Genomic DNA, 10676 nt, shown 5'->3' on the forward strand with positions numbered 1-10676 from the left:
TTACATGTTGTATTTAAAATAGTAGTAAAATTTTATTAATTAAATAGTAGTAAATTAATTTGATCTTCCAAATAAAGACTTTGCGGTCAGTCAACTCCTTACAAATATGGATTAAACAGCAAAACTAAAGACGGCTGGCTATGACAACTGCAATAATGGAATTTAAATATAATGTTTAATATTTTGCCATTATTATTGTAATAGTCTCATATAGATTTTTATAGTAAATTATTGAGGTCGAGAAGAGCGATAACTTAGAATACTTTTACTAATACAAATGTTAGGCTATATTAACATGTCACTCCCTTCACTTGTTATCACAATTCTCGATGATCACCACATCGCCGTAGTTAGGAGGCGGTGTCTCCGGCCTTACCACCCCACTTTCAACAACATCTGTGTAGAATCTGGCCGTAGATGTTGGCGGTTCAGCAGGCGAACTCGGCTCCCGGTCGCGACTGGTGAAGAGATTACTCCGACTGAGGCGCCTTATGAGGGTGGCTGTATTCTGATTAATTGTCCGGTAGTACTGATTGCGGGCCGGACGTCCAAAAAGTCGGGACACAAAGTTGTCCTGCGGTCCGTAGGGTTGTCGGACCACGGCATGCGATGGAGTACTACGGGGACGCTGGGGATTGGATCGCCTGGGGTTGCGAGTCCGCTGTGGTGACCAGGTGTGTATAGTTGGCAGGCTATCCAGCGAGGGGTCTAAAGGAACTGGGGGAAACAAACAAGGAGGAACTCTATCAAATATTGGTCTATCACCTAACTGACCAGACCTACCTGAATCCCCAGTGGTCATCCCCGGGTTACTTTTCTTTTTGCGCATCTCACAGCAACTCTTCAGGCATAGGGCAAAGGTGATGATAAAGATGACCATGCAAATGCCCGTGGCCCCGCCCACCACAAAGGCCAGCTTCAAATCATCCTCATCATAGGTGTGCGTGCGTAGGATTTCATCTTCCAATTGAGAGTTTCCGCCAGCCAGGAGTTCATGGCTCACACGCTCCAAGCAAATGCGGTATCTCAAGCACAGTTTCTCCGGACTTCCCTTGCACACATCGCTAACCGATGATATCTGCTCGTCATCCTGCTCGCTGTCCTGCTCCTCACTGGAGTCCAGCTCCCGCCAGACGGACAGCACGGATTGGGGTCCTCGGGTACTGGGCTCCACGTACTCCATGCTTTCGAACTTTTCGTTTTTAATGGGAAAATCTACAGCTTCCGCATCCTGCTGCTGATCCTCCATGCAGTCCATGAAAATGTCCACTCCACGCTGTCGCAATCCAGTGGCCACTTTGGCCAATGCCCGATCGCAATTGAAGGGATTTTCTTCTACATTGAGTGAAGCCAGATAGCGGGGGGCATGGAAATCACCAGGACTCAGGGTTAAGAGCAGATTCTGCGACAAATCCAGTTGGCGCAGTTCAGGCAGCGCACTCAGAAGCTGCGTTCCAAGTTGATTCACCTGCGAGTTGCGCAGATTGAGAGAGCGAAGCGATGGACTTCTTAAAATGGGTCCGCTTCCCAGAGTGGACAACTTATTGCCTTCCAGGTTCAGGTGCGTCAGTTGATTGTTGGATTCCAGGATATGTTCATCGATCTGCTCCAGGCGGTTGTACGAAAGATCCAAATAGCGTAGTCTGCTCAACTCCACAAAGGCATCTCCATAAAGTGTGTGGATAGCGTTGTGGGCTAACGTAAGATTGAGCAGGTGTATAGTGATCTGCAGAAAATGACAAGAGAGTAAGCTATACTAGACAATGTAAAAATATAAACATTTATAACAATTCTTCTCCATTTTTTGACTTACTTTAAAGGAGTCATCATCAATAGTGGTTATATCATTGTAGCTCAGGTCCAATAGCTCAACCGTCGTAGGTATTTCTATATTGGCGCTTATCAAGCGCTTTGCGCTGCACAAAGAAGTATATATAATGAAAGTCAAACTTCCAAAATCCGATGACAACTCACCTGCATATTGCGCGATTGCGCTGGGCGTGAAGATCACAGTGGCAAACAGTGGGGCAGAACATCTGCAACTGGGTCTTACTCCTACAGACCTGAAGAAGAACACAGAGCAACAGGCCTACGTAGAGGAGGATCTGTTTGAGACCCAACCACATTTTGGGTTTTGTGACACATTGCAGAGCCATAAGTTAAGTTCAAATACAATTTTCATCAACTGAAAGGGACCTTCTCAAGTAAACTTCTTCGTCATTTTCGAGATGGTTAGTTTGGGAATGCTTGGTAGTTCTGAACTGACTGAGTGTTCAAAACTTGACTCCCCACTCACTTTATGACTAACAGCTGAGCTGCTTTCCAGTGGTGGGTTGCCTTACATGTACTGGGATCGGTAAATATATTAAAGAACGAAATTCATCCGATTATTAATGTGCTCAGATTGTGCTCTACACTTCCACTGAAGATAAGATACGCGTTTTCTATTATCTAATCAGCTGAGCAGACTATGTTCGGGTTTCGATGATAGAGCGCCAAGTTTCGGCCTTTCGTTTGTTTGCAAAAGGCAGAGCTATAAAATTTGGGTTAAATTAGATGCTTCCCATTATCTTCAACCTAGGGGCATCATTTTTATTTAACCTAAGAAATGAAATCTATCGGTTAAGAATGTTAAGTAATCGATTTTTAAATTAGGGTTCATCGTATTGCATATACCTTTAATTGTTAGGCCAAAAGATAAAAAAAAGGAAAGAGTTAATGACTGAGAATTTTATTGTGCAAAATAAAAAAATATTGCTCGGTTATATATAATTGACAGACCTTTTTGACCTTGACTATTGCTATTTTTACAATTGAATCGGACACTTGTACATGGTATTGAGTCGTTTGATATCGGTATCGCTCATCATCAAGCGCTGACCCATTTTTTCCTGACCCTCTGGATTCAGAGCAACAATGGTGGCTTCACCATTTATTGAAAATGCCAATGAGCTGTAGTGTAGAATGCTTCCGTAGTCATAGGGCTGATCGAAATCCTCCACTTCGTCTTTCTCGTACTTGACAAAGTTCTTCTCGTGACCCTCGGAGATGTTCTCCTCCACGATCCTTACGAACTCATCTCGATTAGGGGAGCACTGCTGGTGATGGAACCCCAAAGTATGAAGCAGTTCGTGCTGGACGGTTCCCAGTTTGAAGCAACCCGTGTCCAACGGGTCAGGGCGAAGTTTGACGGTTCTTTCACCTGGCTGATAGCCCACTTTGGAGCTGCATCCAGAAGTGGAAGGAAGCACAAATAAATAGTTTTCCGCATCCTCATCAGCAGGCACAAATCGAATACACGACGAATACTCGATGAATTGCATGCCAAGCTTTATGTATTCCACATGAGGAGTATCTGAAAAGTAACATTTTGAATAAAATGAGTTTGTAAATTAGTTAGCAAGTCATCTAATCTTTGTCTTACCAAACTCTTCAGAGATCCTATACCGAACTGTGGCGTTTGGCCAGCGTCGCGTCTCGGACAGCTGTCCATTCCGGGCGTAGTCCACATCCATATCACCTTGGAAGTATCCCGCAGTCAGCTCTGGATCTGTTTCCTTATAGTGAGTGTTAAAGGGGGCTGAGAAAATGGCAGAAAACAGCGTGCCCAGCAGGAACAACTGAAACCAAACACCAATCATTTTTGACTGACTTAAAGCGAATTAACGGCTAATGTACTGCTAATTATCGCAAAACTACTCGTGATTGATTAGCGATAACAGACCGCGTAATATAAAATACACCTAAAATTCGAACATTTGCACAAACGGTGGGTGCTGAAGTACATCCATCCGTTGTTGCTGGGCTCAAGAAAATATTAGCAAGTCCGCTTTTTAGTAAATTTTGGGAAAGCTCACTGACAAACAAGAAGAAAATCACAGCATAAGTAAATGGAGGAATGGTCTTACATCTTATTTGCAATGCCATATAATCATTCTATCATTATATATATACATTACACATATACATATGTCGAATCGCGATCACTTTCGTGTTCTGCATCGCTTTCCACCGCGTCAGCGTAACGTTTTCTGGCCGCGCGTTTAATTCGGGAGCGAGGCATGTCTAACTTCTTCGGCGATCAAAAACTTAATGTGAAGAACAAATGTTGCAATAATGCGTAGAACCCGAGTCTACACGCAATACCAACACACTTTGGAGACTTACTTCACTCCACATACATTAATACCAACACACATACTGGCAATTTTGTCTATTCCTTGCTCGTCCCGTTATTAGCGGGAATATATCTCTCTCCCTCTCGCTCACGCCCGCGACCAGACTACGTTCGGCAGAAACAGTTATTTGCCACGCTGTTGCGAAGTAGAAAATGCGTGTTCTAAGAACATGCAAAACGAAAGAGGCGAACACAAAGTAGCAGAAAACGGTCGTTATATTTGAAATTAAAAGTAAATCTGCGACACGGCCTTCCTGACCTCACACACGTCCTCGTGGGTTAATAATTCATAACGCATTTTCCTTTCTCAATTCATTTACATCATTATTATTTTCTGTTAATTCTTTAAGCAACTTAACACATTTCTTCCAAGTTTCATTTCTTAGTTTTATCATTTAATTTTAAGCCATGAGATCCGGATTACCACCAACTTTTATTCAGAACATACCATATTCATAGTGCTTCTCTGAGAGCGTTTACATTCTTAGTTCATTACATTACTTTCTTCCACTAGCGCACGGTTCATCAAACCGGCCAGTCTATACTCTTATTAGCCTAGAGCACAGCTTACAACTCGACAAACCGGCCAACATACATGGCACACGGTTGACGCAGTCTATAGGCCAGCCAAATAACCAGCACCAACAATCGTTTCCGGGATTCGAACTAATCTGCAATCAAATGGCGAACCACATTAACTCGGGCACCCATCTGAAGAGAAAGTCGTCTCCCGAATCGATCCGAAGGTTTACAAAATCTTAATCAATTTCAAGGTCCCAGCCCTCACTGGCTTGATCCTCATCACAGCCCTCACTGGCTTGATCCTCATCACAGCCCTCACTGGCTTGATTCACAGCGTCTTTTTCTGCGCCTTCATCTTCAAATTCTGTGGTAATCCCCTTCTCAGGCATACTTCGCAAAAATTCGTGAGAATATTTATAAGTTCTATTATTGTTTAATGCTTTGAGCTTATATCTATCTCCTGGTAGTACCTCGGACACCAAAAATGGGCCTCTAAACTTAGGATCTAGTTTGGTCTGGTGCCGCTCTTCATTTTTGAGTAGGACATGGTCACCAACCTTGTGTCTCACAACAGTAGCTTTATTCTTGTCAAATCTTTCTTTATCAATTTTGGCATTTTTTTCCATGTTACGTTTTGCTATTTCTCTAACTTTTTCCACATCGACAGTATTTTCATTATTTATGATAGGTGTTAGACCAAACGGCCTTGCTTCTTTGCCAATGAGTATTTCTAACGGGCTAACTTTGGTCACTCTATTGGGCGTGCTATTAAGAGCCAGTTGAATTTCACATAAAGAATCCTGCCAAGATCCCTGGCCAGTTTCAACCGCAGTTAGCATGGATTTGAGAGTACTCATAACTCGTTCTACTTGGCCATTGGCACGACTAGCACCTGTGGCGATTAAGTGCAACTCTATTTTCTGAGCAGAGCAGAAATCACGAAACCCTGAACTAGCAAAACTACGTCCTTGATCAGCGATCAATCGAGAAGGGACACCAAATAACGATATTAAAGACCTTACTGCCTTAATGCAACTTATAGTATCTAGCTTTATGGTATGGGATAAGAAGACGAATTTGGTAAATGCGTCTATTAGCACAATTATGTATTCCTTCTGATCATTTTTGCCGCTAAGTTTCCCGGTAATATCGACATGAACTGTATGCCATGGGATGTCAATCTTAGGAATGGGATGCAGTTCGGCTTGTATTTTGCCAGACGGGGGCTTTGACAACCTGCAAGTAATGCAATTGTCCACAAATTTGCGAACGTATTTGGACATTTTATCAAACCAATAAAACTCGTACATTTTCTCGAGAGTTTTCTCCCAACCAAGGTGCATGATTGACTCGTGGACATTGTTGACAGCAGACCACCTAAATGGCTTTGGGATTATAGGCAAACAACGAGACTTTCCGTTTCTTTGGATTTTCCTATACAGAGTCCCAGACCGTAGTTCGTAGCTTTTAGCCAAATCTCCGGGCAATTCATCATTACGTAATTTAGACACAATAAGAGCGGTTTCTTCGTCTCTTTGCTGTTCGGCCAACAACCAACCATCAGATATTTCTGTCAGATTGATATGCTTTTCCACTATACCTGCTGAATTCCTAACACTTTCTGGAACTGGATTCCGGGACAGAAAGTCAACATGGGCCATACGCTGTCCAGGTCTATACTCTATATCAAAATCAAAACATTGCATGTACGACCACCACCTATGAACCCTGGGAGTTAACTCTATCTTTGTACGAGAGGCCTTAAGCGAATTGCAGTCGGTGAACACAACAAAATAACGGCCATGCAAGTAATGACGGAAGTGTTTTATGGAGTTGTATACGGCAAGAGTCTCCAGTTCGTATGAATGGTAACGCGATTCTGCTGATGACGTCATCTTGCTAAAATATTCGATAACTCGAGGCTTCTTTTCAATTCGGTGCAACAAAATAGCGCCATAGCCATCGGCACTAGCATCCGTGTGAAGCTCGATATCAAATTGTGGGTCAAATATAGTGAGAACAGGTTCATTAGTTAAAATAGATATTACTTGTTGCCGGATTTGCTCATGCTCCAATTCCCACACAAATGGTTTGCTCTTTGAAGTTAAAGCGTAAAGAGGTTTGAGCAGTTGTGAAAACTTTGGTACAAATTGGCGAAAATACGAGGCGAGTCCGATAAATTGTCTCAACTGAGTGATGGACCGCGGAAGTGGCAGATTAACAAGGGCTTGAATTTTTCTAGGGTTTGGTCGAATCTCACCTTCTCTAACTTCAAAACCCAAATACTCTACACAAGACTTAAGAAACGAGCATTTTTCAATATTAAAAGAAAATCCTGCTTGAGTGAGTGTTTGCAATACTACTCGTAGCCTATCAAGCGCCTCTTCCTTTGTATGTGCAACTATCATTACGTCATCCATGTAGACAATTGCGTATGAGTGGGTAAGATCACCTAAGGCACGATTAATGGCTCTTTGGAACACAGCAGGGGCATTTTTGAGTCCGAATGGCATAGTTAAATATTCGAATTGGCCTTCTGGGGTAACGAACGCCGTCCGCTCAATTGAATTCGGGTGAATTGGGATCTGGTGAAACCCGCTTGCCATGTCTATACAACTGAAAAACCTGGCACCACTCAGCCTAGCGATCTGATCTGAAATAAGCGGCAATGGATATTTCTCCGAGACTGTATTTGCATTAAGCTCCCTATAATCCACACAGAGGCGGTTTGTACCATTTTTCTTTCGAACAAGCAACATAGGGCTCGCAAAGGGGGAATAACTAGGTCTTATAATGTTTGATTCTAACAGCTGTTGAATTAGATGCCGAACTTTTGCCTTTTCGTCTACACTCAACCTATACGGGCGTCTTTGAACCGTCTTATTTTGGTCGATCAAGCGAATTTCTAGCTGTCCTGTAGACACACGGCTTTGTGGAATTCCACTAATAAATGAACCCGAATATTCTTGCAAAATTGATAACAATTGGTCTCTATCAGATCCATGCACGTCGGTGTCAACAGTAGCCAAATCAGGATTGCATTCAGAAACTTCAATGGGTAATATAGATTTTTCGTTAAACATAGTAAGGGCCTTTGATGTAATTGTCACGCCGATTCCCTGGCTCAGAATATCTCGACCAATCAGAGCGTCATACTTGATGTAATCATTTAACACTACATGAAACAATATTTCAAATGAACGTTCACTAATCATAACATTTGCCAGTATCTGTAAAGTGCTACAAACAGTATTACTACCAATACCCTTTAAAATGACTACGCTGCTTATTCTAGTTCCGGATAGTCTCTGCGAGGCGGCTTCTTTGATGAGTGAGCATTCAGCTCCGGAATCGAAGCAGAATTGGAACGACTCACCAGATTGCGATACAGTTCCAACGGGCTCAAGGACAGTACAGATGTTGACTTCTTTTACGATATGGGTTTTGTTAGATGACGAACGCTCCTGACGATCAGGACACACAGTAGAAACGTGTCCATCTTTTCCGCACTTGTAGCAGGTCACAGAAGACCGATCTCTTCCTCCCATGTAACCAGGGCGTTGTTGGCCGGGTTGCTGGGTATAATCTGCCACTGGTTTTGAGCGACACTCCGCCTTTTTGTGGCCGGTTTTTCCGCAATTATGACACTTGATGTGAGAATAGAGCTTAGCTCGTTTTCCTGGCGGCGCTGATGTATTGTTGGAATGCTGGCTCGGTCTAGCATCAAACGAATAAGCTTTAAGTTCTTGTTGTAATTCGTTCCGAGTGTCGATATTGGTGGTAAAAACTAAACGCCTCAAACGCCTGTCAATTCCAGCTGCATGTGCCAGCGCAACGGAGACTGCAATTTGTTCCACACTCAGCGACTTCCACCTGGCCATAAGCGAAGTAACCATTCGGCTTCCGTATAATGACAGGCACTCTCCTTCCGTAGGGCATCCTTGTAGCAGATTCATAACCGCTGCAGCTAATGTCTCTGTTCCCGCAAAATGTTGCAAAAATAATTCTCGGAACTGAGTCCATGTTATGCCAGGGAAGCACGTCTGAGATAGCCAATGGGACGCGCTCCCTTCCAGCGACTTGCTGAGGGTCATCACAAGAGCGCTGCCGTCCAGTTGATTTTCGGAAAATATATAATCCACCGTTGAGCACCAGGATTGAGCGTCTGAGCCTGAGCGTTCGGGATTAAACTTTGGCAATACGACAGCATTTGAGTTTTTTGGGTCTCTTTGTGAGTTTTGCACTTGTTTTAACAGTTCAGAAAAATGGCGACTTTGCGACTCCAAAATTGTCAGTAAATTATTTTCACTATTGGAAGTAGGAGTAGGCGATCCCACTTCTGATGTCGAATCGCGATCACTTTCGTGTTCTGCATCGCTTTCCACCGCGTCAGCGTAACGTTTTCTGGCCGCGCGTTTAATTCGGGAGCGAGGCATGTCTAACTTCTTCGGCGATCAAAAACTTAATGTGAAGAACAAATGTTGCAATAATGCGTAGAACCCGAGTCTACACGCAATACCAACACACTTTGGAGACTTACTTCACTCCACATACATTAATACCAACACACATACTGGCAATTTTGTCTATTCCTTGCTCGTCCCGTTATTAGCGGGAATATATCTCTCTCCCTCTCGCTCACGCCCGCGACCAGACTACGTTCGGCAGAAACAGTTATTTGCCACGCTGTTGCGAAGTAGAAAATGCGTGTTCTAAGAACATGCAAAACGAAAGAGGCGAACACAAAGTAGCAGAAAACGGTCGTTATATTTGAAATTAAAAGTAAATCTGCGACACATATATATTTCATTATATATACATTTTTTTAATTGTATAAATATATTTTGGTAAACAGTCGCTTGTGTAATGAAACACAAGCACAATGCTCAAGGCGACAAGTTGCCAGTCAATTTGTGTTCCTGTGGGAAAGAATTAGTTTTCCTTAAATATATGTCTCTGTTTTCTCCGACTGGACAAGTTGATCGTTAGCCAGCGAAGCCCGAGGCTACTTAGCAGCCCAGCTTGCGCTTCCGTTTGGTCACAGTTCCATTCTCACTCCCATTCCTATTCCGCTTCTCATTCCCATACCCATGGCAAGATGTAATGGCTGAAAGTCCACTCGTCCGCTCCCCCCCCCAAATTCCTCTAGTGAATCTGCTTCCGTACTTGGTTTGTTGGCTTTAATTTATGGCCATGGCCAGACGATTGCACCAGAGTCTTTGGCTGAGACTTGCACTGCGACTGCAAAGGCGCCTTCTGTCAGTCATAGTGGGCGTGTCCAGTCGTCGTCACATCCGCTGTTTGTCAGGGGTTGGCATTGTGGGCCCTTTTGGACCACTCCACTCCTCTACAGCACCTCCCATCGTATGATCACCGCAACGGACAACCAAAATGCAAACTTTTTCACACACATTCTCAGCTTTTGCCGCTTGGGATTTTTCAGTTTTCAGCTTTAGCCAGCCGGCCTGGTCCGTCGGAAATAGTTAACTTTTATGCGCATTTCAAATCGGAAAGTTTTGCATTCAAACTTTATTAAAATTACGCTCGATGCACGTCCAATTGTGCTGCCGTCCAACTCCTGAACAAATCCACTCCGAACTGTTGGTCGCCATCTTCAATGCCATTGTCGCGAAGGTCCGCAGAGGTTGGTTTTCTTTGTTGCAAAGCCATTTGGAGCTAACTGCGCATTTGGACATGGAGCTGAAGTAGGACACACTGGATAAGTTCAAGCCACTTAAATTACGATGATGCCCGATAGGAAACACTGTACTTTTATCTATTCCGCCCAATGTTTTGAATAAAGAGTAAAAGCTCCGGGTTGGACGGGTTTACATTAAAATACAAGAAAAGGTTTCAGATTTTGCGTAATCTATTTTATTTCTTCATTATAACAAGATTGGATTTACTGGTAGTGCTGTTACTTTGTTTATAATAAAAGGCATACCACTGGTCTTAAAGCTAAATTTGTATGTCGAAT

The 10676-nt window shown here is 43.2% G+C and overlaps 2 protein-coding genes across 3 annotated transcripts; both read right to left on the reverse strand.

Annotated features, from left to right (window-relative positions):
- LOC6528986 lies at positions 1 to 2279 on the reverse strand. Of its 2 annotated transcripts, XM_002089982.4 has the most exons (4): positions 1975 to 2279; positions 1814 to 1916; positions 784 to 1726; positions 1 to 717 (listed from the first exon to the last, which is right to left on the reverse strand). In XM_002089982.4, exons 1-4 carry the CDS (start codon positions 2154 to 2156, stop codon positions 308 to 310), a joined length of 1638 nt encoding a protein of 545 aa, XP_002090018.1. In that variant the 5' UTR covers positions 2157 to 2279; the 3' UTR covers positions 1 to 307. The 2 variants fall into 2 exon arrangements, with proteins under 2 accessions (XP_002090018.1, XP_039226417.1); XM_039370483.2 differs by lacking the exon at positions 1975 to 2279 and having other exon boundaries at positions 784 to 1751; positions 1814 to 1910.
- Positions 2280 to 2715: 436 nt separating this feature from the next.
- Positions 2716 to 3835, reverse strand: LOC6528987 (seminal metalloprotease 1). Its single transcript, XM_002089983.4, has 2 exons — positions 3425 to 3835; positions 2716 to 3355 (listed from the first exon to the last, which is right to left on the reverse strand). Exons 1-2 carry the CDS (start codon positions 3639 to 3641, stop codon positions 2808 to 2810), a joined length of 765 nt encoding a protein of 254 aa, XP_002090019.1. The 5' UTR covers positions 3642 to 3835; the 3' UTR covers positions 2716 to 2807.
- Positions 3836 to 10676: the final 6841 nt, after the last annotated feature.

Source organism: Drosophila yakuba, chromosome 2L (genome assembly GCF_016746365.2).
Source record: "Drosophila yakuba strain Tai18E2 chromosome 2L, Prin_Dyak_Tai18E2_2.1, whole genome shotgun sequence".
In the NCBI taxonomy this organism is placed as follows: Eukaryota; Metazoa; Arthropoda; class Insecta; order Diptera; family Drosophilidae; genus Drosophila; species Drosophila yakuba.